The sequence below is a fragment of the Mustela lutreola genome, chromosome 4 (genome assembly GCF_030435805.1).
Source record: "Mustela lutreola isolate mMusLut2 chromosome 4, mMusLut2.pri, whole genome shotgun sequence".
NCBI lineage: Eukaryota > Metazoa > Chordata > Mammalia > Carnivora > Mustelidae > Mustela > Mustela lutreola.
Genome location: NC_081293.1, coordinates 40,677,653 through 40,704,443, shown reverse-complemented (window position 1 = coordinate 40,704,443; position 26,791 = coordinate 40,677,653). Strand labels below are relative to the sequence as shown.

The following is a 26,791-nucleotide window of genomic DNA, read 5'->3' as shown; positions in this document are numbered from 1 at the left end:
GTATTTGCTTGTGTGCTCGAGGACTGTTAACTCAGATGGTGGGAAGCCAGAACCAGGTTAACAGAGGTGGAGCACACAGTGCTTTAGAACAACTAGTGTGATCCATATGTACCTGTGAATAATTTTATTCAGCACCTTCCAGATGCCACTGGGGATTCAGACATGAATGTCACAGGAGCTCACAGTCGGAGTTGAGGATGGCTAGGGAGTGTAGAAGACAGTAAGACCACACTCTGTTGCCTAGAACAGAGGTTTGCCCACTGGGCCTTGGGACAGAGGGGGAGGAAAGCCACAGACAGTTGGGGAAACCAGAACCGGGCTTTAAGGAAAACATGTGCCCATGGCAGATCAGCTGGAGGAGGGAGGGGAGAGAAGAAGATCATCCACAGAGAGAGGTACATGTGAAGATGTCTACTTGGGGATTCTGAGTAGTTCAGCTGGGCTAGGATAGACCATATGGGTAGAGGGGCAGTGTGTGGGGTTGCGATGTGCAGTCAAAGCCACTCCACGAAAGATGCTGAATACCATGCTAAGAGAATTGAATTTTCTTGGGGTACCATCCATCATCATCATCATCATCATCATCACCATCATCAACATCACCACAAGCACTACAGTCTTTACTGAGCACCTGTTACATGAGGGCAGAGTTTAGGCTCCAAAGACAGCAGAATGTCATCAGATCTCACCTCTGCCACTTCACAGTCACACAGACACAGGAAATGATTCAGCTTTCACGATCCTTCACTTTCTTTGCTGTCATATGGGAGTAATAATATCATCCTGTGGCATTATTGTGAGGATTAAATGCAATGAGTCCTTAGCATGGCGAGCAGAACATACACTGCACCATGGGAAACACTTACTAAATGGAATTACTGCTACTAGTTGCCAGAAACTCTACAAATGCTTTATCTTTTAATCTTTATAATAACCCTGCAGGGTGGATATCAGTATCCCCACTTTGCTGATGAGGACTTGAAACTTGTAGAAGTTGCTAGGTGGTGGATGTCCGTGGTGCCAGGCTCCTGGACTTCCTGCCTCTGTGCTAAGTGGCTTTTCCTTTATGGACGTGGTAGCCATGGGAGGGCTTTGGAAAGCAACAACACAATCAGACCTGAGTATTACAGAGACTCTGATCTACAGTCAGCCAGCACTGAGTCACTGTTGTGTGTGTTCCAGATTCTTCTGCCACTGAAATGTCCTTCACAGTCTGATGCGACAGAGAAAAGATTGGGCTTAGGGCTGCGTTCATCTATCAACTCATTCATGTCTTAATTTAGAAAAGGGTGCCATTTTCTGGAATTAGTCTGCATTTCAAACACATTGAAATAATTGTATGGGTTTCAAATAACTGAAATATTGACAGCATTAATAGCTCTGGGTAACATTGTGTAAGGGCATGCTATTTGAAAAGAGCTATTTTCTCCAACAAGGAAATGGATAAAGTAGGAGTCTCATTTTGTTAAAGTATGACACCTTAGAAATTCCAAATATGTTGAATTTTAGATATCCTGTCTTCTTTCATACTAATACCCCATCCCCAAAATTTCTGTTGTCCCTGGAAAAATGTCAAGCCTGGTCAAGATTCAGTTTACTTTTTAGGGTAGCCTTTTAAATAGAGCAAATACACATAATCTCACATGATGACCAAAAGGATCAAAGGAAAAACACAATGGGTGTAGAACGATGGCATAGAAGTTAAAGCTGTATGGGAAGACTTCTGGCCCAATTATCAGGGCACCTTGCTTTTAACCCCTTTTCCCATCATTAGTTCTGTGACTGATATAGGCTACCTTTGGTTCCCACACCTTGGTTTCAGCTACTCAGATTTGGCCTACATCACAGGGGTTGCAAACCCAATGTTGTGGGGCCAGGAAGGTGAAAGAAATGTATCAGTGGAAATAATAGGGAATGGCGAGTTCTGTGGCTGTTTGGAAGGGTACTTGTTCTGCCTAAAGGCACTTTTACTTAAATAGGGGGCAGTAAAACAGAAGGAAAGCCAGACTATGCCTACCAAATAAAACACTTCTAGATACCATCAATTTAGAACCCTTGTGTGATCAGGGTTCCCTCCGTTATAATGAGTGCATCATACTGTGTTAAAATCATGGGGTTTGGAGTAGGACTGGGTTGAATGTCAGTTCTGATACTCATTAGCTGTGTGACCGTAGGAAATTGATGTATCTCCAAGTCTTAGTGTTCCCTTATTATATTTTCCCATTGGGAAAAACAGTGGAAAATATAGTTGTAATGTACTTAACACAGTACCTGGCACACAGTAATCTGCTCATCATACACTGGCTCCATTATATACCATCCCCCCAGCACCCTTTTCTTCTAGATTGGCAGTCTGTATTCCTAGGACTTTGGATCATGGCATATAGAAATTCGGAAATAAAAATGGAAGATAATACATTTTAGGTATATTTCCAACTGGAGTTTTGCTATTATTAAATTATTAACAGAGAATTGATGTTGAGCTATATATTATAGTCTGCTTGTGAATCAAAAGCCTGAGTCCTCTCTTCTGCCTGTTTTGCATTTGATCCATGACCTGGGTGAACTCAAGTGGCAGATGACATAGATCTGGGAGGAGGAGTTACCCACTGGCTGACAAAATGGGGATGTGAAGGGTCTCTACCAGCCTGAAGAATGTATCAGAATCCCTTTGGGTCAAAATTCAGCAGAGATGATCAGGCCTATGATCATGTCTTAAAGCACATATATACTGGGCTGGGAAGGACAGAATAGAGTATGTGGAAGAGTCCCAGAAGGCTTAATGCATGGCCAGTAATTGTCCCAAGTTGGGTGAGACCACTGCTATGGTGAGTTCTACTTCCCTCTATATTTATAGAAGTATAGTGCCCAGCTAAAGGGAAGTGGTAGTCCCATGACCCCTTAACACAACATCTGTGTTTGTCCAGAGGTGAGAAGCCAGGATGGCGAGGGATCTGAAAAACCTCCTTAGTCATGGAAGGAATAGTGAACAGATCTGAGGGTTGGGAGCTTAGAGATAGAAGACATTGGGGACATAAGGGCTGAGCAGGTACTTGTTAGTCAGCTGGTGGTAGAACAATGCACACAAAGACCAGTTAGTTAAATAGCAGATGGTTTGGGCTCAATGTAGGGATATACTTGTCCAGTCTAGATGGACAGCTGGAGAGGTGGTTCCAAGGGGCTCAGAAATATGGCCACTGGCAAGTTACATATAAATGAGACTCCCACCTACCCTCTCAAGATGGCAGAAATGGTCAAACCCATTTAGGGCTTGCACACGGCAAATACTGTGTACCAGTTACTAAATTCAGATGATCCCAGTGTGGGCCAAAGCCATGAACACTTAGTTTTTCCCGTAAGTTTTGATACATTGGCCTAGGACAGGATAGGATAGGTACCCCCTTCCCACCCCACAGAGTCACCAGTTTCAACTGACTTTACCTTGAAAACCCAGAGGTGGCCAGTGCTCTGGAGGCTTCAGCACCTGGGGGCCTGTGAAGCAGTGATCCCAGCGGCAAAGTGCAATTGACTTTCTGGTTTGAATTACTGTCCCTCCACACACTCTGTAATCTCAGCAAGCTGTAATCTATCTGGGCCTCAGTTCCCTCATCTGTAAAATGGAGTAATAATAGCATCCAGCTGTTGGTGTTCCAGGATTAAATGAGCCAGTATGTGAAAGCATTTAGAAGAGTCAGCCTTCAAATAGTGAGTGGGCAGTGGCGTTAGCGCCCATCGCAGCCATAGGGCCTGTGAACATGGTAGGTGTATCTTCCTGTTCTTGCACTGAGCTTGTGTGATGCACAGTGGCCATGTAAAGCAGGTGCTTGGTTGGAAGGAGTTTTACTGGTATTAAAAGAGAAGACCATGGCTAAGAAGAGTTAATATCCTGAAAACACTTGCATCCTATAAGAAAAAGCACTTTCACAGAAACTGTTTCTACTGACTCCCCCAAACAACATACCAGGGATGTCAGTATTTTCATTATTCCAGTTTTAAAGCTAAGGAGCTGAGGTCTTGAGAAAATAAGGAACTAGTCCAGGTTCACCCATTAGTTAGTGTTAAAGCAGCCTGAGAACCTAGCTGTGGGGAGATTTCGGTGCTCTCTGCCTAGAGGGTGAAGGGAGGATGAAGGTCTGTCTGAAAGCTCAGAACCAACACACCAGGGCTTAAGCCACAGTTGGCATGTGAATAGATCCTTCATCTCCAGAAGAGACAGTGTTCTCTGCAGTCTTCTTTCAGGAAACTTCTCCAGACACTCGTGGATGGCTGTCTGTTAGCCACAACAAAAATCTGCTTTAAAAATATCTCTTAGCAAAAGTTGTGTCAACAGCGTACTTTGGCTAAAGCACCAGAGACACTCAGGGACATTTAAACCACCTTTTCCTGGGTAGGTAGGAGAGGGAGGAAGCCTTGGCCCTAGGTGGGAAGGATTCGGGCTGGAGAGTGGTGTTGGGCCCCACACAGCCATCCACTGGGCTCCATTGCTCACCTGACCCAGGTCTCATGCAATGTCCAAGGTGTTGGAAACTCTCCACTGATGTTACAGGTTCCAGGCTGGGCAGGCATCCTCCTGGATGGATGTCTACAGGCTGGTTTCCCTGGTGGTGTTCTCAGGGCTGACCACAGACTCATTGCAGGGGAGGTTGTTGGGTACCGGGGGTGAGGAAGCCCAGCTGATAACTACTTGCGCTCTCCAGCCTTTCCCTGAAAGGCCATGCCCACTTTCACCCCTTCATCTTTGCATGTGCTGTCCACACCCCTGGGAAGATAATTTTTTCTGCTGGCCAGATTATTTCCTAATTGCCCTCCAACACCTACTGGGTACATCACGTTTTCTGGGCACTCTCGGCCCTCTGGGGTAGGGGTACCTCCTATGTTCTAGAACACTTTTGCCCCTTGGGCTTGTACTTAGTAGGCAACTATTGCATTTGAGGCAGAGACAGGTGCTGGGCAACAAGGGTGAAGAGTCATTGTCTCAGGCAGCGGTTCACAGTGTGCTGGGGGACAAGGGGTGGTGGGAAGAGGTCTGTCTATCATCTATCTACCGAGAGAACCATCAGAGTATGGTATTTATGATTGAGGTATGGACGGTGCTATTTGGGGAAATCAGGAAAGATTTCTCAGGTGAGAGAACATATGAATTGTCTCTTGAATAATAAGTAGGAGCTCGGTAAAGGGATGGGGCTGGAAAGGACATTCACAGCTTTGGGCGTCAATCAAAAAGGGCAGAGGGAGAGTCAATTATCATATGGTTTCACTTATTTGTGGAGCATAACAAATATCATGGAGGACAAGGGGTGTTAGAGAGGAGAAGGGAGTTGGGGGAAATTGGAAGGGGAGGTGAACCATGAGAGACTATGGACTCTGAAAAACAATCTGAGGGGTTTGAAGTGATGGGAGGGTGGGAGGTTGGGGTACCAGGTCGTGGGTATTATAGAGGGCACGGATTGCATGGAGCACTGGGTGTGGTGAAAAAATAATGAATACTGTTTTTTCTGAAAATAAATAAATTAATTAAAAAAAAAGGGGGGGGCATAGGATATTCAGCAAAGGGAGAGAATGTTACTAGGGCTGGAGCGTGGGGTGGACCAAAGGGAAAGATGAAATGAAGTTGGAAAGAGACAAATACTTTATAAATACAAGATCCTAGGCTTCTGTTACCAGGCAGCATCAGACATCATATGCGTGTAGTTTGTGAAGGAAGCATCCACATGCAGCTCGGTCTTAGTTGCAAATCTAATTAGGGACATCAAGGAAGCCATGCCTTTAGACATGGGTTCTGCTCATTCAGTGGGACTCGGACCTCTACTCATAAACCAAGATCACAAACTCCCACACCTACAAGGCCATGTGGACAGCACAAATGAGTCTACCAGGCTGATGGAGACTGTGGCAGAAAGGAAAATGTGCACCCATATATAGAAAGGACTAATTCTAAGTAAGCAAAGATAACCATAAGAACTTGTCAAATGACACCCATCCATGAGTCCTGTTTACTTGTGCTATTTCTGAAGAGCTGAGGTCACTTAACTTGTACTATCTCTTTTCCAAAATCATCAAAGACCATTTCATCCAAATTGGAATAAGCAACTAATCAAAATTTGGGTAGCTCAGTAGAACTCCCTGGTTCTTTCTAAGTGTCTGGAGGAAACAGACATGGTCATCTGAAGGTTTTTACATCGGTGGCAGGACACACTGTAGAGGTATGTGTCCAAAGCCCATGCCTGCTGGAAGGGACGCACCCCACCAGGATCCAGCCCTCACTGGACTCTGGGACTGTATGAATCTGGACCAGAAGAGAAAGAGGGGGAGAAAGAGAAAGAACAACAAACATCCACAGTGGGGCACGGATAGACTTGAAGCCACGACTGTTAAGTGGAGAAAGTAAAAAACTCCTGAAGGCTGCCCCACAAATCGCTCTGTGATAAGTTGCCTTGTGGGTCCTGCCCGCCGGCCAGCCTGGTGACCCCACGCACTCACCATGGAGCCCTAATTGAACCACCATCCCCTAGCCTGCATTGGAAGTAATATGCGTTAGGAAAATCAATCCATTTGTAGGGGGAGAAACCAGACTGGTTTCCTGCTACTGCTCATATTTTCACTAAAACCCCATTTTACTGGAACCAACATTGAAAAAAAAAGCACATTTTATTCAAAACAAGGCAATATTGGTATTGACAGAGCGGCAGTGATAATGAGGACGATCAATTTTCCCTCCTCCATTATGGGGTATTGAGCAATTTTGGAGTAAACTTGTGGCATCATTAGACAAGATCAGCATTTCTCCCTTTTGAAAACTTTTGCTTTTTTTTTTCTTTGCTTTTTTTTTTTCTTTTTTGCATATTTAGATTTTAAGTAGCTCTTTTCTGGTGGATGAAAAAGAAAAAAAGCAAACAACAACGAAAAAAGAAAGCCAAAAGCCCTCAAAGTAGTAAGTGAAGTGCTGATAATAAAACTGGAGATTGTAGACATTTCTTTTTAATTCTTATTAATAATACATTGTGGTGTTATTTTTGCATCTTGCTTCTACAGACTGTCTCCCCAACTTTCATCCCAAATTAAAAGACTGCAGTTACCAGCTAATCTAGGTTCTGGAAGAGGGAAAATTCTAATCAAGAGGGCAGAGGCTCCCTTTGTGTTCTGAGAGGAGGCGACAGGAGGAAAGGCAGAGTTGTGGACTCCGTGGGGTGCAGGGAAGGATGCTGAGGGCCGTAGAAGAAAGATCTGGGGAAGGGGGGCAAGGAGGCGGGGTAGATTTCCACGTGGAGGAACTCCTCAAAGTACAAGTGGTGGAATTGTTTAGTGCAAATGAGTTTTGGCATTTCTTCCTTCTATCACTGGTTCCCATTGGGCTGTACATTGCCTCTAACAGTTTATACTGGCCACGCCAGTACTGCAGTGACAGGGAAGGGGTGGTGTCAGTCCATTCAGGCAGCTATAACAAAACACCATAGATTTGGTGGCTTCTAAACAACCAAAACTTATTTCTTATAGTTCCGGCAGCTGGAAGTCCTAGAGCATGGTGCTGGCAGATGCAGTGTCTGCTGGGGGCCCACTGCCCCACGAATGGCCCCATTCTTACTGTGTCCACACATGGTACAAGGCAAGAGAAGGCTCCCTGGGGTCCCTTTTATAAGGGCACTAATCGCATTCATGAAGGATCCACTCTTGGGTCCCAATCACCCCACAAAGGCCCCCACCTCTGTACATATCCTGTTGGAAATTAAGTTTCAACATATGAATTCTGGGGGACAAAGACATCCAGTGCATTACAGGGATCATATTATTCCAATGATGAGATCTTCCCTTGGCATCAGGGATGGTGGCAAAATGGTGACATTTCAAAAGGACAAAATCCTGTCTCAGAACAATTGCCCTTAAAACCATTCTAATGAGGTTTAAATTTTAAACTAAAATTAAGATGGTCTAAAATTTTAAGTTGAAAGTGTTACTGAAGATATTGTAGATATGTAAATTTTGCCGAATGCCATCAGTTTGAGACAGGAGCTCTGGTTGATGTGCTCCTGGAAGGGGGAAGGGAGGATGGAGGGTGAGCTGTATGACCCATTCATTTTTTTTAATCTAAAAATTAATGATAAACAGCATAAATATGTGTCTCGATACATTTTAGTCCTTAAAACATATGTACGACCAAGCGGTGTTTATGACCTAAGGATGAATGCCACCGCTTTCTTAATTTCTGTCCCTTAGTGACACAGATATACTCTCGACCATGTGGCAGTGTGTTCCAAAATCTCTGCATGTGTGAAGTCAAGATGGGAAGTGAGGTGATCCTGAGCATGGAGTCTGGGGTCAAAGCCAAGCTCTGATCTTCCCACGTGGCCTGAACAATGTATTTCTCTGGGTTCAGTTTCCTCATCTGTGAAATGGGCAGAGTAAAATTACCTCCCTCATAGGGTTCCTCAAAGGGATTCTATAACCTATACATATCAAAATGCTTAGACTGGGGTCTGGCACATTCTGAATACCCAGGAAATACTCTCATCTCAGGGCAAAATTTGGCTCTTATAGGAGATGCCAGGCCTGGATTCCCTTCTAAATCCAATGTATGAGGGGCTGCAGGGAACCCCTCCTTCCCAGACACTGTAACTCAGCTGCTAGAGCCCGTTTCTCACTGTGCTGAGACTGTTCCCTCTCCTGTCTTGCCTGTAGTCCATGATTCCCTTGAGAGCAGGAACAGTGTTGTGTTAATCTTGAAATGCCTAGAGATTTACCCAGAGCCTGACATTGAAGAGACAGTTAATAGCTTGTTTAAGGGAGAGAGGGAAGAAGGGGAAGCAAGAAAGGACCCCAAGAAAGCTTTCATGGGAGGTGTGCATATCAGATGGTCTGTGACTCAAGGGGATGAGAAGCCAATCACCCTTAGAAGAGATGATTCAAATTAGTGCCTTTGTGGTTAGTCCTGGCTTTCCACTGGGACTAACCTAGACATGATCTACATTGTTCGAGATCTCTTTTCTTGAAACCAAAAACTAGGGCAAAGGTGTGCAGTATGAAAAGCATACCAAGGCCCCAGGTTGGGTTCCTCGGAGGTAGAGCCCAAGACTGGAGTTCAGGTAGATCAGATCCTTCAAGGGAGGGACTCAGGAGGGGAGTGGAGGAAGGAGGTGGTGTAGGAGAAGAAGCTCAACGGGGATGTGCCATCAGCTGAAGTCCAGCCTCAGCCTGAGCCACTAGGGTGGGGCCCCCCAGGGCATGAATTGCACCACAAAGACTGAAGGGTGCAACCTCATGGGCTACGGTCAGGTGTGTGGTGTGTGTGTATGTACACATGGCAGGTGGATATGTGTATATTTGCATGCATGTGTACGTGCATGCATGTATGCACACAAGGATATGTATAGTTCTGTGGGCATATGCATGCTTATGTGCACACATGCGCATGTATGTGTATACCCGTGTAGTACATGTGTGCATATGCATTTGTGTGTGCATGCATGAACATACATGGGGGGCCACTTAGCAGGGGACAGGTGGGGCAGGGCAGCTCCCCCTTAGAGGACTGCTGTCCTCCAGAGAAGGGGGAGTGGTGATGGGTACATTCATCTGGAGGAGGAGGTCTGGGGGAGGGTCCCATAGCATCCACAGCAGGAAAATTCCATTAAGTTCTAACTGGTATCCCTCTCACTTTAGACCCTATCACATATAATAGTGAAAGAGAATGCAGGCAGTCCTAAGAGGACTCCCCACCCCTAACACCTCCACTCCTACTCCAAACTGTTATCTACAGAAGCCTGGGAATTCCAGGGGTTGATATTTTTATGAAGAAAGAAAGATTGCTAGGGCACGTGGGGGACTCAGTTGGTTAAGTAGCTGCCTTCAGCCCAGGTTCTGATCCCAGGGTCCTGGGACTGAGCCCCATGTCGGGCTCCCTGCTCAGCGGAGAGCCTGTTTCTCTCTCTCCCTTTGCCTGCTGCTCTGCCTACTTGTGTTCTCTCTCCCTCCCTCTCTCTCTGTCAAATAAAGAAAATCTTAAAAAAAAAAGAAAGGAAGATTGCAAAAGCAATGTATTTGGCTCAAATATTTACTGAGCTGACTCTGCGTTCTCTTCTGTGGACTTCAAGGACACAAAGATACTGAAATGACTGGAAAACTAGTCAGGGTGAGATGACACCACAGCTGCCCGCGTATGAGAGGAGGACAAGGACAGTTGGAAGGTGTCGGGGGGATGACAGCAGGGACTGGAGGCACTGGGCACCGGAGCCATACCTGGGGCTGGCCTGGGCACTGAGTGTGGTTTGGTTGAGCCACAGCCAGTCGGCATGGACATGGCCTGCAGGCCTGCCTCCTGGCCACGCTACATCTTCTGTGCCAAGGGTATGGACTCAAACATGGGACTGCAGTTGCCTGGCCCCCTAACCTATTTGAGGCCTGATTGGGGGTCGATCAAAGTTGCCCACAAAGTACTCTGACCTCAAGGGCTCACCGTTTGCTTTCGCTACCTCTTAGCTTTCCCAGGAGATCCAGTGCTCCATGGCCAGTCACATCCAGTCCCTGGTGAAGTCGGAGAAGAACCGTCAGGTCATGTGCGAGGCAGGGATGCTTAGGACCCTCATGGCCTCCTGCCGCCGGGCCCTGACCACCAGCTCCAGCCCCTTGCACTCGGGCCTCATCAGGATTTTTGAAAAGCTTGCCTCCCAAGCAATCGAACCAGATGTGTTAAGGTACTGTGTGCCATGCATTAAATTCAGCTGGGCCACTGGCAGCTGTGCTCAGGTAGAGTGGGAGGAGTGCACAGGGACAGGTGTTCTTCTCCCTCTCCTGCCTCTCCACTCTGTGGGGTGTGGCCCTTCCCAGCACAGGACACTGTGAGTCTAGGGAGGAGATCATACAGACAGTGGACAGGCCCACAGAACAGACATGGCCTCTCCCATGGAGTTGATAGTCTTGGGGGAGAGGGACAACACAGCATGTGCTGTGGGGGGTGCTCAGTGGACAGTGCCAGTGCTGCATGAACTGGGAGGGCCACAGTTGGGAGAATGGGTGGAAAGGGGCAGGGCTGCCAGGCAGTGGGTGGCTTAGGCCTGAGGCGTGTGCCAGTGTTCACGGGACTGGAAAGGAAGGAAGAGGGCATTGAGGACGCCCCACTGAGAAGGACGGGGGGGGGCGGCTGTGAAGGCTTGACACCCCAAGGGGTCAGACTGCCGGGAGCTGGGCTGCTGCAAGGAGCCGGGGCAGGACTCCTGACAAGGACAGGGACCGTGTATCCTTGGGGACACTTCCCGCTGGCAGCCCCTCCAGGAAGGCACCTGTTTCCTGGAAAGCTGAGCAGGACGGAGAGAGGCATGTGGCAGAGCAGACAGAGCAGAAGCAGAACAAAGTAGTGCAAACTCCTTTCCCCTTCAGGGTCCAGTGCAAGGCTTCCAGCTGGTCACTGACTAAGTCAAAGCCACCTACATGCACTAGCTCTGCAGTCTGGGTGCCTGGCCAGGAACACCCTGCTGCTGCGTGGTTTGAGGAACCATTCAAGGCAGAGAGAGGAAAGCATGGAGGAGGGGATCAGGGAGCACCAAGATTTAGGAAAGTGCTCAGAACTTTCCTAAAGCTGGAGAACACTTCTATCCATAAGAGGTCTTCATTTCTTTCTCTCCTCTGTTACGATTCCTAGACAATTTCTCAGTCTTGGAATTCCCCCACCTCCGTCGGCTGCAACGAAAATCCTGCATTCGTCTTGTCTGCACAGAGGGGACCCTGGAGGCTCAGGTGAGGACAAAGGAAAGAACAGGGAAGGTTAACAGGAATGAAAGAGAATATGCATTCCTTATAAGGGAGTCTACAATAGGTGAGAAGCAGACAGACTTAAAATACCTGCTGTGCAAAGGACCGAATGAGGAAAAGCAGGATTGGTGGTCCCAGAGAAAGACCACATCTGGAAGGAAAAGGATGTCCCCTGCCCTCCTATAAGATAGGTGATGGTAAGATTGTACTTGACCCCTTGAGGTGCAGATCATGGAAACAGTGATAGAGTTTCCTTCGTGACATGATGCTGTGCCTGGACAGAGGTGCCAGTGATGGCTTTACGCACAGCTCACAGCTCAGGGCTCAGCGAGGAGGTCAAGAGGCCAAAGCCCTGCGTAGATCCCTGGTATCAAGCATGGTCCCTGGGAGGCTGCTGGCTCCAGGGAGCAGCTTAAAGAAAAGAAAGCTGTGAGCATACCGAATGTGAGATCACATGAGGGCATGAAGGCAAGGAGGCACAGCTGAAAAGCGTGGATGGAGAGCCAGCTTGTGCTGGCAACCAGTGGTGGGGAGCAGAGCTTTCAAAGAGATAGGCTGCTGTGAGTGGGGAGATCAGGGAGCCAGGATGCAGTGTCAGTGAGTGACTACCAGTGGGGCAAGCTGGAAACTGGGGGGCGGGGTGATGTTTGTGGGGCATGGTGGACTGAAGGCAGAAAAGTTTTCCAGAAGGAGCATAGTTGATGCAGGGGTGTTCTTGAGTCAGCAGAGAGCCACATCACAGTGGTTATGCTAGCCCTCCTCCTGGGCTGCAGCAGAAGCTTTGGGGCTGTTGTCAGAAGAGCAGTAGAAATGCTTAAATGGGGACATGGCTCCTCATCTCTTCTCTTGTTGCTTTAGGGTCCCAGACTGCAGCAGCAGGGACTGGTGAGGGTCCCGCAGGAGCTGCCATGGATGCCGGCCCCAACCCAGCAGTCACACATACCCTCAGGGCCTCGGGGACATCCCAGGGCTCAACCACTGCCCTTCAGACCTCTCTGAGCCTCATCTCCATGACCTCCCCACGCCACCTGCAGCCTCAGAGGGCTGTCCTGGCTCCATCGTTTGTGGAATTTGACATGTCCATGGAAGGTTATGGGTATGACAGGCTTTCTTATATTTGGAATGCACTTTATTAATTTCCCAGTGCCTCTGATGAATTATAATATTGATGACAAAACTGTAGTTCTCATCAGCTCTCACCACTCAGAAGCAGAAAATGTCTGGGTCAGGGACAACCCTGTCTTCTCAGTGGCTTCTCAGGGTCAACATCATCAGCCACGGAGTGCTATGACCCTCTCCTTCCCCTTGTGGGTCTGCTTTCTGGAATGCCCTCCCCTTTAGGGTCCAGTGTGAATTCCATGCCTTGGGGTCCTCATAACAGCATCAGATGCTTTCTGTCCTCATGCTGTAAGAGGGAGGGAGGCCCCTGTGGAGGGACAGAGGGGAGATGTCACAGCCAAAGCTGGTTTGTGGTTCACTGATCTGAGACACTTTTGTGTTTCCAGCTGTTTGTTTATTCCGACCCTGTCTACAGTTATGGGAAGCAGCACAGAGTATCTGGTCTCTGGAGGGATTGGGACAGGTAGGTGATTCTTGGGGGGCTCAGCTTGCTGAGCTGAAGTCACCCTGTCTCCAGAGCAAGTGCTGAGGGAGCCTTGATGTCAGACTTCCACCTGGCCTTTCAAAAGACTGGAGTCTTCCTTATTGGATCCATAAATGAGTCATCCTTGTGGTTTGTCATGCTTGTGTTAGGGCAGGAGGATCCCAAGGGCCCAGCCATGATTCTGCATACAGTGGGGACTCAGTGGTGATTTGATGGCAGAGTCTGGACTGGATTTATTTTGTCAGCGATTGACACAAGGTGAAATAAACACCTCACCCCACCTTAGGCCTCTTTCTAGAGAAGAATACATGTTCTATGTGGATGGGCATCTGGTCTACTTGGGCCCTGGCAGGCTTTGCTCAGTGCTGTGCTCAGCTAAAAACTGACCGGGCAGGACAGGACAAGTGCCCAGTGCTGTCTTAGCTAAGCACCCTTGGTTAGGAGAACCAAAATTTCTCTGGGGTGGTGGGTGCATTCACAGCCCATCCGCACGGGACACCAGGTCTGATTCAGCTAATTCATGGAGGATGGTGGGCCCACTCTGTACCGCCAACCCTGTTACGGGGCAGGAGGACATGGATTTCCCTATAGTGGAGACTTCCCCATATGAGGTTCAGCTGAGGTACACCTCACGTAGCATACTGCCCAGCTTTAGATCAGCCAATAGTGACCATCTGCAGGGTTGTGCCCTGACACCCTTGGCAAAATGGCATGGCATAATAGGTGGGATAGAATTGGAGAGAGGCTCTGGAGATCTAGACTCCTGGTGGGAATATGACCTACTCCTGCGAGTATGAATAAGGGGACAAGCTTCTGTGGTGTAGGGTTGACATAAAGTCAGCATGAGTCAGATCAGGCACAGGATGGGTACACAGTAGGGCCACACCTGGGCCGAATCAGAGCCATGATGACTCTAGACAAGATTCCAAAGCAGGAGAAAGTCTAAGGGAGATGCTTGTGTTCTGACTCCAGGTGCTGCCAGGTCATTCCCTCCATCTGGGGGCCTGACCTTCTCCTGCTGGTTCCTGATCAGTAGGCACAGCACAGTCCTTGAGGGCCACCCGCTGCGCTTCCTAACCCTGGTGCGTCACCTGGCCAGGACCGAACAGCCTTTCGTCTGCCTCTCTGTCAGCCTGTGCCCGGACGACCTCTCCTTGGTTGTGTCTACGGAAGAGAAAGCGTTTCAGCCCCTGGGTAAGGTTTCGGGAGCTGGAGCTGTTTTTGCCCACACTTGGGAGAAGTGGAACTAAGTCAGCATGAGAGCATGGGAGACCAATTCTCCTTCAGTGGCGGGTGGCTGGCCCAAGTGCCGCCATTTCAAATTCTGCCTGACTCTCTAAGCTCATCCCCCTGTGATGGCCAGAAATGGCCTGTTCTTCTTGTGTCCCCTGAGAGAGTCACTGTTTCATAGAGAGATGCCCAGAAGGCCCCAAGCGTGGCTTGGCGTCATTGTCACAGAGCACAACTACCTGTCCCCCTCCCCCTCCCGAGGACTCGAGGGCAGATGTGCGGTCCATGTGGGGTCGACCCCCGAAGCCCGACTCCGGGGTTTGAGTCCTTTTGCATGACCCCGGGCAAGTTTCAGATCCTGTTTGTGCCTCAGGAGGCTAAGTGGGGATTGTGATAGCACTTACCTCACAGGGGGGGGCTGTGAAAACGAAGTGAAGTGACATTTGTAACCGCTCTTAAATCAGCGTCTGGCACAGAGCAAGACGTCAAGCAATGATGGCCGTGGTTGTGCTTGTTTGGGCTGTGGCTCCTCAGCACAAGGCCCGTTCTCCCGGGGTGCCGTGGCATGATGCTGTGTGCCAGGTGTGATGCCCATGTTCTCTTGCAGACATCATGGAGCCCGAGGATGATCCCGAGCCTTCCGCCGGCCGCCAGCTGCGGGTCAGGTGTGGCCAGCTGCTGGCCTGTGGTCAGTGGCACCACCTGGCTGTGGTTATCACCAAGGAAATGAAAAGGAATTGCACCGTTTCCACCTATCTGGATGGACAGATCACCGGCTCGGCCAAGGTGAGCTCCGCTTGCCCCACCGCGATGCCTTCTGGCTGTGCCACCTGGAGCTGTCTCCCTTCTGCTCCTCGGTCTTGTTTGGCAGCGGATTTGGTGTCTAACGAAACTCTCCCTTGCTGCCCAGAGCGCTTGGCTGAGCTCAAACATGAGGAAAACCCCAAATCCAAGAAAGCAAAAATCCTTCAGAAACTGGAATGAAAGCCACACAAGCAGAGCAGAAGATGAAACATGGAAATAAGAGTAGTCAGACTATAAAGTCCCAGAGCAAATGAGGCTTCTCACAGTTTGAGTTGTGGATTCTCCGGGAAGGTCTGTGCAGGGTCTGAGGTTTTGCTTTTTGAAGAAGCTTCCTGGTCAATCTATTACGACTGTCTGCACGCTGCGCTTAGAAGCCAGGCCCTAGGGCTTGCAAGGACACCAACACCTCTTACCAGATTTACAACAAAAATGATGAGGAAAAGATGGTTCCCTGCTTAGAGAAGGCAATGGAATGTGAACACGTAGCTGGAGAGGTGTCTCATCACTGCCATTTAGAGTCACCTGCCGCCCTGACACATGGGGAGAGGAAGCTGGGAGATGAGGGACATGGCAGGTGTGTCCTGGCAGGCACTGGGAGAGCTCCCCAGGGAAGCCAGAGTGAGAAGGGCCCAGAAGACACCAGGAGATGGGTGAAACCAAAATTTCACCCAGGTTTCTGAGAGAGCAGCTCAAGCTAGGCTGCATTCTAGAATCACTCGGAAAGTATTTTTTTTTAATTTATTTTTTTAAATTAATTAATTTATTTTCAGCATAACAGTATTCATCGGAAAGTGTTTTTAAAGTTCTACTGGGGCAGGCTGCTCCTAAGGGCAGTCTTAATAGGGTCTCTGTGTGCAGTGTAATTTGGTAATCTTTTCAGAGTTTCTCAGCTGGTTCTAATATTTAGCCAGAATAGAGAACCTTAGATTAATAGGGTTTCTCATTTTGATAGTTTGATATTTGAGGCTTGATAATTCTTTGTTGTAGGGATCCATTCTCTGTGTAGTAGGATACTTAGCAGCATCTGTGGCTTCCCTAGATGCCAAAGCATCGCTCTCTCTCTCTCTCTCTCTCTCTCTCTCCAGCTGTACTACCAGAAATATCTCCAGATATTTCCAAATGCTCTTTATGGGGCAAAATCACCCCTTGTTGAGAATCATTAGATTAGAACAACCTAAGTTTGATATAACACCTAAAGATGAATTTGGTGCTATCTTCCAGTCTAATTATCTTATCAAAAAAAGGGCAATGGTAACCAGAAAGATTCAGCAGGAACATAACAAAAATAGGTCTTTCAAAGCATGGAGTTAATTCTTTCCTCAAATCATTGATGATACTAGCCATTCTTTCCTTCCTCCCTTTCCCTTCCCTTCTCCCTTCCTTCCTTCCTTCCTTCCTTCCCTCATTAAGTATTTTGGAGCACCCATTCTTTGTCAGGCACTGTTTCAGTTGCTAGGAATTGTCCATGCCCACCAGCCAAATACCTTCGAGAGTGCATATAGTACAAAACAAGAATTAGATTTATTAAGCTTGCTGTAGAAGGACACTCTATTTCATGAGGGGGGTAACAAAGACTTGGGAGGAATTTAGATAGGATTAGAGCTCATTTTAGGTGATTTGGGGAAGGGTTCAAAGAAGTGGAGGTTGGTCTGTTCTCAATTGTGTGCTGTCAGAAAGAGGGACTTTGATGTCTGCGTATGTTCGCAACTTTTATCCAGGAAGCAGGAGGAATGGAGCAGGTTAGAGTTGTCATTGGAGAAAAAAGCAGTATCACTCATGTTAGCCAGGATGGAACTCTGGTTAGTTTTGTGGTTGCACAGTGTCTTTGTTATTATCTGTTTAGGCATGATTACAGAGTGGGCTTGTTTTTTTCTTCTTTTGCAAAACATGTTAGTGTTCGTGTTTTGTCTTCCAAAATAGGTTGGTATTCTGTGAAATGGTTCATGGACTTTGAGGCTAAGAAACAAATCCTGTTGATGTTTGGACCTTGCTCACACCTAGCACAGGGGCTGGCACCCAGTAAGCATGCAATAAGTATTCAGTGAATTGCATTGAATTTACAGCCACAAGGAGTAAGACAGACTGGATGATAGCATAGTTGAGTGAATTGGTCCATGGATGAAGAACTGACCTCGTGGGACGAGCTAAGCCAGAGTTAGTTAGCAGGAGGTTGGCAGTGGTGTGGGGCCACAGGAATATGCCAAAATATGCTGTGGGGAATGACCAAGAGTGGAGTCAGACAGAGTTGACTTTTCCAAGATGATCTCAAGTTGGTTCAGCAAGTGAAATTTAATTGGAATAAATGTGAAGGCCTGTGTTTAGAGGCAGACATCGGCTGAGCAAGAACAAGATGGGAGAGCTTAGGTTATGGATGACCCAGTTTAACAGCCTTTACCTTAACAGCCTTACCTTAACCTTAATGGCCTCTAATGTTAGAGCCTTTATTTTAATTTCCAAGGGAAGATATAAATTTTGAAACGTAGGGAATAGTTCAACAGCCTGAATTGAGCAAAATGATGTGGGAGAAATTTGAGACATCTTATGTTTGTAAATCAATGCAGATGGCGCAGTGAGTAAAGGCAGTAGGAATTTGGAAAAAAAGACAAGCTGATTGCAGGGGTGGGGCAGAGCTTCAGTGTGGGAGAGAGAGAAGTCCCTGCTTGGCACGAGGGGAGAGGAGGAGAGAGCACAGTGGACCCGCTCTAGGCAGTTCTGGTGCCTGAAAACTTGGTTTGTTCTTGTTTGAAAATCTCATTTAATTGGTAGAGAGAAAAAGACTATTTCTGAAATTGTATGACCCCTCATTTGAAACTATGTATTTATATACATAAATGTGGATATAGTGATTTTATAGTCATTATAAAAATTATATAAACACATTTTGAAATACCTGAAAAATATTGAAAAGAAGAAAGAATGCCTATATTCCTTCTATCTTACCATACTTTGTAGTTTCTTTTAGTTTATTCCCTTCAGAAAAATAGCTGTAACTTTATTGCATAGAAAATATTATATATTACTTAATTTTTACTAGTATTTAAAATATTTTTACCTGTGTAAACTTTGAAATTATCATTTTAAAATTTGTGATACTCTGTTAACTAGTTTTCTTCTACTTTATTGAAATTTTTATTGAGATAATTATAGGCTACCATGTAGTTATAAGAAATAATAGCAAGAAATCCTGTGTACCTTTTACCCAGTTTCTCCCCAATGGTGACATCTTAAAAAACCGTAGAAAAATTTCTTAACCAAAATATTGATATTGATACAATCTGCTGATTTGTTCAGATTTCCCAGTTTTACTTGTATTTGTGTATATGTGTATGTATGTGTTCCACACAATTTTATCACATGTGTAGGCTCCTATGTCCATGACTTCTGTCAAGATTCAGAATGTTTATGTCACTACAATGCTCCCTTGTGTCCCTTGTGTTGCCCTTTTATAAAAACTAAAATACAGCCACTCCCACTCACTCACACCTGCCTCCCTTATTCCTGTCCCTAACCTTGGCAACCAAGAATCTAGAATGTTGTCATTTCAAGGATGTGGTATATATGAAACTGTACAGTATATGATTTTTTAGGATTGGATTTTCAATCAACATAATTCTCTGAAAATTCATCCAAATTGTTGCTGTACATCAATATTTAATTCCTTTTTATCACTGAGTAGTATTCCATGATATGGATGTATATGTTAACCATTCACTGATTGAAGGGCATTTGGGCTGTTTTCAGTTTTGAGATATTACAGATAAAGCTGCTTTGAACATTTATTTTCCTTTTTTGTTTTTTTCTTTGTTTTGCTATGAACATTTGAGTACAAGTTTTTATGTGAACTTAAGTCCATATTTCTCTTGGATAAATGCCTAGGAGTTCAATTGCTGGGTCATATGGTGATTGTATATTTGCTTTTATAAGAAACAGCCAAATCATTTTCCCAGATTGACTGTGCCATTTTACACTTCCCATCAGCAACAGATGAGTGATCCCGTTTCTCTGTATTTGGTGTGGTCACTATTTTTCGTATTAGCCATTCTGATAGGTGTGTAGTGATAGCTCATTGTGTTTTTCATTTGCATTTATTTAATGGCAAATGAGATTAAAAATCTTCTTAAGTGCTTATTTGACATCTGTATATCCTCTTAAGTTATGTCTGTCCATATCTTGTGGCTATTTTCTAATTGGATTGTTTTTCTTCTTGAGCTTTAAGGTATATATTCTATACACTAGTCCTCTGTTGCGTGATTTGCCAAAGAATTTCTCATAGTCAGTAGCTTGTGTTCCATCTTCTTTCCCATAGGAGTTTGGAGGGCAAAAGTTTTTGTTTTGATGAAGTATAATTCATCAGATTTTCCTCTTATGACTTAAACTTTTGGTGTTGACTCTAAGAACTCTTCGCCTAACCCTAGATCCTAAAGATTTTCTTCTGTGATTTCTTCTAAAAGTTTTCTAGATTTATATTTAAATTTGTTATCTCTTATGAGTTAACTTTTATAGGAGGTGTGAAGTTTAAGTTGAAGTTCATTTCTTTGCCCATGGGATGTCCAGCTGTTTCCACAACATTGGTTAAAAAGGCTATCATTCCTACACTGAATTGCTTTTGAAACTCCATCAAAAATCAGATGGGCACATTTGTATGGATTTATTTCCAGATTCTATATTCTGTTCTACCGATCTATGTGACTACATCCCTACCAATACCACACTATCTTAATTATTGTAGCTATGTATTAATATTGACTAAAATGGTGCCTCCCACTTAATTCTTCTCTTTCAAAAAAAAAAAAAGATAATCAAAATCACTCTTATTTTTTGAAAAAGAAAAATTAATCTATTTGTTTAAGTTATTCTAGGGCTTGTACCTTCAAATATAAATGTTAGAATTAGCTTGTGTGTGTCTATAAAAGCCTTCTGATATTTTGGTAAGAACTGCATTAACCTAATCATTTTAGGGAGAAATAATATTTTTACTATGTTGAGTTTTCCTATCCATGAACATGGTTTGCCTCTCCATTTATACAGGTCTTCTTTCATTTCTTTTGTTGACATTTTTGAATTTTTAGTATATAGATTTCAAACACTTTTCATTTAAATATTTCATTTTCTTTTGAGTGATTGTAAATGATAGTGTGTTTTTTACTTTTAATTTTTTTAAAATTTTAAAAATTTATTTTCAGAATAACAGTATTCATTGTTTTTACACCATACCCAGTGCTCCATGCAATCCGTGCCCTCTCCAATACCCACCACCTGGTTCCCCCAACCTCCCACCCCCCACTTCAAAACCCTCAGATTGTTTTTCAGAGTCCATAGAAATGATAGTGTTTTTAATCTTGGTTTCTGCATGTCCATTGTTATCCTCTAGAATGTGATTGATTTTTGTATGTTGATAATGTATCCTGTGACCTTGCTGACCTCACTTATTATTCCTAGGTGCCTTTTTTTTTTTTTTTTGTAGATTCTTTGGAATTTTCCACATGGACATATTATTTGCAAATAGAAATGATTTTATTTCTTCCTTTCTATTTGTATATGTCTGTAATTATTTAGTACATAAAACTTAATGGGTGTGCAAATACTGGACATGTAGATTCTCAGTGGAATGACTGGAACAGAAAAGATAAACATTTTAGTGGCTCTTAATATTCCTTGTCAAATTTGTTTCCAAAGACACAGTGTCAGTTTTTTACTCTCACCAACATTTTGTAAACTGCTTTCCTGCATTGTTTCTCAGCTTTGAGAGTGAGCTTTTTAATGTTTGTAGATGAAATAAGCTTTTACTTTTAGAGTGTAAGGTATATCATTTTATATCAATGAGTGTTTATTTGATTAATTCCGAGGTTAAATCTTTCTTTTTCCCCCTACCCCCATCCTTTTAATTTTAACAGATGTTGTATATTCAGGCCTTACCAGGGCCTTTCCTTTCAATGGATCCATCTTCATTTGTAGATGTTTATGGATATATTGCTACCCCTCGACTTTGGAAACAAAAGTCATCATTAATATGGCGTCTTGGGCCTACATACCTCTTTGAAGAAGCCATCTCAGTGGACACTCTGGAAGTTATTAACAAACTTGGCCCAAGATACTGTGGTAACTTCCAAGCTGTGCATGCTCAAGGTATAGAGTGTTTTGATTTATAATGATCTCACTGATATTATTTTTTTAAATGGACATCTAGTTATTTATAGCATATTTATAAAGAATAAACTCAGTATAGATCAGTCATTAGGGAAGCCCTCTGTAATTGGATCATTATAAATTTAAAACCCAAAAGAAAATGTCACAGAAAAGGAAATGACAATATCCTTTAGATTTCAACTTCAAAGCCCATAATGGAGGAGAATGGGTGGGTAATACCATCAGCAAAGAAAGAGAGAGGAGAATGCGATAAATAACTTACATTCCTTTTAATGAAGAAGCTTTTTAACTAAAGTATACTATTGTATTCAATTATTAAACAGGCAGACAAACATCCACATTTCCATTATTGATTGCTGGCTGTTCAAGTAGGGAGTACTGCTCTCTGTGCTCTATCAAGTCAAGGGGGTCAGCTCCCATCTGGGAAGAATGATGAATGAATTTATGTACAGAAGAAGCCTTGTGCACAGTGAAGGGAAATTGAGCACTGTAGAGTTTTTCTGTCTCCAGGCCCCATGTCTTCTTCAAGCTTCCATTTCCTCTGGCAGATGGCACTGGCCAGAGCCATGCGATGAGGTCAAGTCTAAAATTTTGCTCACTGCCTATTCAGGCCATGCAGTTCCACTAGCCCACATGGCTTTCTTTGACCCAGGGATCAGGGTGCTCATTCCAAGTGTAATGTTCACCATGGCATATAGCTCATTGAAGATATTAGGGCTTTCAGCCCAGTCCCTCTCTGCCTCTCTCTCTCTCTCTCTCTTTTTTTTTTTTTTTTTTTTTTTTACACCAGCTCTCTTATCACTTAGCATTTTGGTTTTGGAGGATGAGGTTATATCATCTCTTTGGTAGATGCTTCAAGCTTTAGTAATTTCACACCCCAGTTGCTCTTATTTTATAGTAGGGTTAATCCTGTGAGATTTATCCAGTTTCCTGTAAGTGTCAGAGAACCACAGGGGCAAACATGTGACATAAACATACACTCAAACAACATAAGACAGCCTCTCAGTGGTAGCTTCACCATATAGCCATAGCTATTTATTTTACTGAACTCATACTTTCTCTTCTGTAGAGATAGTAAAGATGATCAAAGCTGTGTTGTTCTAGGAGTGGACCCTGATATAGAAGCGACGCCCCTCATTGCTGAGGAAAAGGTATCCTTTGGCCTTCACTTAGCCAGCTCCTCTACCACCAGTGTTACAGACATCAGAAACACTTACAGTGAGGTGGACAGCCGCCTGATTGCCAAAGAGGTACAACTTCTGCCTTCACTTGTTGCCCCCTTTTGGAATCATGACCTCATAGCTTGCTTCAGCTTTCAGTGCTTAAGTGGACACAAACTCATAAACATGCACGCGCCGACAGATTCACACAGGCGTGCTGCCCGTTTCATTTGTTAAAATAACAATGCCTCTTCACCCATTCGGGTCTCCTGGGACTAAAGCTTTTATTTGGAATGCTCAGAAGAGAGAGCAGGTGCTCTGTATTCTTCACTGGAGAACAGGAACAAATGGAATTTGAAAAACCTTTGTGACACTGAAAACATGATTGAGCTTCTCTTTTCTAGATGCTACTGACTCCCCAGCCCTGCAAAATGTTCTGTGAGTTGCCATGCTTATTTCAAACAGCCAACTTGCCAACAGCAAGCAGACATGTTTGTAGAGGACGCTGCCAGTAGATGAAGTATTTCCTAATCCCTGCAGAGCACGGTCTTTTGCTTAATGCTGATGAATTTGGGCTGATTCGTTTACATTCTCTCCATCCTCACAGACAGAGGGCCACCTCCCTTTACTGAAGAGGCTCAGTATATAAGGGATGAGGTCTTGTTGTGTACCTCCGCAGTGCCTTTACCCACAGAGTACCCCAGACTCTCGTCTGCCTAGCCCTTTGAGACCAGTGAGGCCGGGCCTTGCAGAGGCTGGACAGCCTGGACTGGGAAGGAGGCAGCCTGGTTTTCATGGCACCATCCCATCTCCACATGTTCTTGGGTCTACCTCTCCCTCATTAGCTCTTCACTGTGACCTGTGGGACATCTGTGGCATGACTACACCACCAGAGCTGCTCCCACGTGACTCAGCCACAGCCTGGGTGGTGGGGCATGGGAACCCAAATTTTGACGTCAGTCTCCCTGACATTGGTTCACTTATTATTTCTCTTACTGAGTGACTTTCTCTTACTGAGTGCCAACACTGGACCAGGCCTTGGGGTGCCTGCTCTCCAGGACCTTGCAAATAAAAGCTCTTCCATTCCAGAAGATTTCTTAGGACTGACTGTTGCTCATTTCTCTAGATGAACATTTCATCCCGTGACAATGCCACACCTGTGTTCTTGCTAAGAAATTGTGCTGGCCACCTCTCGGGTTCTCTCCGAACCATTGGCGCTGTGGCTGTGAGCCATTTAGGTAGGTGAGGTCTTGCCCTTTTGCTACTGTTTGGGAAGATGGGCATGTGGCTATCATTGCTTGTGCAGCCTGGACCTCTAAGCGGCTTCCCAGCGAGGGTGAGGGTTGGCGTGTTAGCCTGCCGCACTGCACAGAGATCAGTTCACCTTGCCGCATTCGCCAGTTGCCAGTGAACTCAGCGACTATCCGGGCTGGCATCTATGCACAGTGGGACCTGTCGAGTGTGCATGGGGCGGTGGGGGGGCCCTTTGACAGAGGCAATGGTTGTGGTTATTTGGGTAAAAATAGCCACTGACTGCTGCTTGTCATGCAGCTGGGCAAGAGCAGGGCAGGGTGTGGGTACAAAGTCCAATCTTACAGGATCTAGAGCACAGACAAGAGCTTGGGGTTGTCACAACCAGCGTCCCAAGGCCCAGAGAGCTTGTGACTCTCCCAGCAGTCTGGATGGAGACAAAGGCAGTGATCTGAAATTCTTTGGGCTGTTTCAGCCTTTTGGTGAGCCAGAAGAACTCAGTACAGGATTTTTCAGGGTGCTAAGACTTTCAAACCTCTATCCTTCCTCCTGCTCCCAGCCTGTCCTAGGTGCACAGGTGTCTCTACTCTGGGTGGACAGTGGCACTGGCAGCTCTTATGTCCTTGCAGGATTCCAGGGGACTTGCCATTGCCCTGCAGCTGTGATGTATTGATGGAATTCCTTTGTCTCACACAGGCGTAAGGGTGTTCCACTCCATCCCGGCAGCCAGCAGCCTGGACTTCATTGGCGGGCCCACCATCCTCCTGGGCCTCATTTCCTTAGCAACAGATGACCACACCATGTACGCAGCCGTGAAAGTCCTGCACTCTGTCCTGACCAGCAATGTCATGTGCGACCGCCTAATGCAGCACATCTGTGGGTACCAGGTAATCCCACCCTCCCCTCTGAGCCTGTAACTCCTGGAGGAGCGGAGAAGAGCTTCACTGGCCCTACGGGACTTTCCCTCCAGCGTAACTTCTAGAGAAGGGAAAGCAAGGGAAGGGTCTTGAAGCCAGTGTCACCGCAGCGGAAGGCCAGGGGATAGCCAGGCAGAGAGGGACTCTGATCAGAATGGGGGTGCTCACCTGTATACCAGTACCTTTCATTGAATTCAGGAATCATCTGTCACCTACTTTGCACCTGACATGATGGTAGCCCGGGTGCAGGAACCAGGGTGCTGGATTTGAATCTTGCCTCTTCCTCAAACTTGCTATGTAACCTTACATGACTTACTAACCTTACATGAGTTACTTACCCTAGCTGCCTCAGTTTCCTTGATAATATGATACGGACATTCTCCTGTCCTTTGTCCTGGAGTTTTCGTGAGCACTAGATCATTTAATTCAATGGATGGCTGTGTATTATGGCTGTGCAGAATAAGGGCTCTGTAAGTGCCAGCTATCTCTAGTTCTTACTCTCTTTGAGCCTCAGTTCCCCTATGTGTAAAATGGGAATAATAACAGCCCTTGTTTTGTAAGCCTATGATGATTAAGTGAGTTCATACCTGCCGAGTGTTCAGAAGAGTACCTGCTCAGAGTAACTGTGATTGTTAATGCTGTTTACTATTTGTAAGGTCACCCAAGACACGTTCACTGCCCTTGAGTACCTTCCTGCATGGCTGGAAGGAAATCATGAAGGGCAGGACTAGTGTCAAAGTCTAGACAAAGTCTAGACTGGGGTGCACAGGCCATGGTGGTTCCTCCTGGGTACAGCAGGAGCTAAGAGAAAGCCTTCTTGTCTCTTTGGCCCCCAAGTCAGGGTCTGAGAAGAAGAAAGCTTCTCAGACACACACCCTCTTACCTAGACTGCTGCCCCAGCTGAACAGTGGCCCATTCCCGCTGCTTCTCCCTTTAATTGCATTGATATCAGCCATAGTTCTATATTACAGACCTGATGATCCTTCCTTCCTGTGCATACCCTTCAAAGGCACCCAGTCACTGGTAGAATATCCCAGACACCTTATAGTGGATTCAAAGGCCTTTAAAAACTGGCTGCCAACCTGTCCTGCCAGCCCCATTTAGCCCCATTTCCTGCCCAGCCAGTGAAACTTCCTCCCTGAATCCTGCATGGTCATGGATTGCTAACCACCTCATATTACTTTGTGTACCTGTAATCTCGGCTTGGAGCACCGCCTCCCTCTCTTCCCCAGGTCAGGCTCTAACGGCAAAGGGGATCTCTCTTCTAAGCCCTGAGCTGAGTGTGCAGCCGTATCCTGGCTGTCCTTGGTACTGCACATGTGCCCGGTCTCAGGCTCTTACCCAGTGCTGTAATTATGCCTCTGCTCATCTCTACAGGACTGTAATTGTCTAAAGGCATGGGAGTTTCCTTATTCTTTGCCAGTATATTACTGACACCAAACAGATACTCAGTAAATATTTTGGTAATTAGTGAATGGGTGTGTCTGGTTTATGTTAAAACTCAAGAATTAGGGCTTTGGGGATATTAAAATTTTCTCTGAATCATGTTAAAAGCAGCTGTAGTGGCATGTGTTCTACTTCAGCACATGCAGATCTGCTGTGACTAGGCATTTGGGCTATTATTGTGAACATTTCCAAAAAGGTACATAGCACTTCCTGTTCTTGGGGGTTTACCTAAAAGGATAAAATAAGACAAATACCAAGATAATTTTACATTTTTTAAAAATTGAAAAAAATTTTTTTTAGTACCCAAGATAATTTTAAGATGCATTGAATGTAGTAAGTGTCCGAGGTTCTCTTCCAGAACTACCATGTTCTCTGTGACTTGGGTGTTCTCCAGCCATCACTTGGGTGTTCTCCATCCTCCCAGAAACTCCAGGTTCATGGATATCTGGAACTCTCACTCATGCTCACTGTGGCCTCCCCACCACCAAGTGTAG

At 45.6% G+C, this 26,791-nt stretch overlaps 1 protein-coding gene across 8 annotated transcripts in view; it reads left to right on the top strand.

Annotated features, from left to right (window-relative positions):
* Positions 1 to 26,791, top strand: part of WDFY4 (WDFY family member 4) — a 276,628-nt gene that overhangs the window by 69,584 nt on the left and 180,253 nt on the right. For 7 of the 8 annotated variants that reach the window (XM_059169641.1, XM_059169642.1, XM_059169639.1 and 4 more), the window contains exons 14-23: positions 10,471 to 10,685; positions 11,630 to 11,724; positions 12,598 to 12,835; positions 13,245 to 13,321; positions 14,315 to 14,536; positions 15,180 to 15,358; positions 21,271 to 21,502; positions 22,628 to 22,773; positions 23,810 to 23,921; positions 24,631 to 24,821. In XM_059169641.1, coding sequence (XP_059025624.1) covers positions 10,471 to 10,685; positions 11,630 to 11,724; positions 12,598 to 12,835; positions 13,245 to 13,321; positions 14,315 to 14,536; positions 15,180 to 15,358; positions 21,271 to 21,502; positions 22,628 to 22,773; positions 23,810 to 23,921; positions 24,631 to 24,821 — 1,707 coding nt within the window. Of the gene's footprint in view, positions 1 to 10,470; positions 10,686 to 11,629; positions 11,725 to 12,597; positions 12,836 to 13,244; positions 13,322 to 14,314; positions 14,537 to 15,179; positions 15,359 to 21,270; positions 21,503 to 22,627; positions 22,774 to 23,809; positions 23,922 to 24,630; positions 24,822 to 26,791 lie in introns of those variants that run through there. The other variant, XR_009352550.1, reaches the window with a different exon arrangement.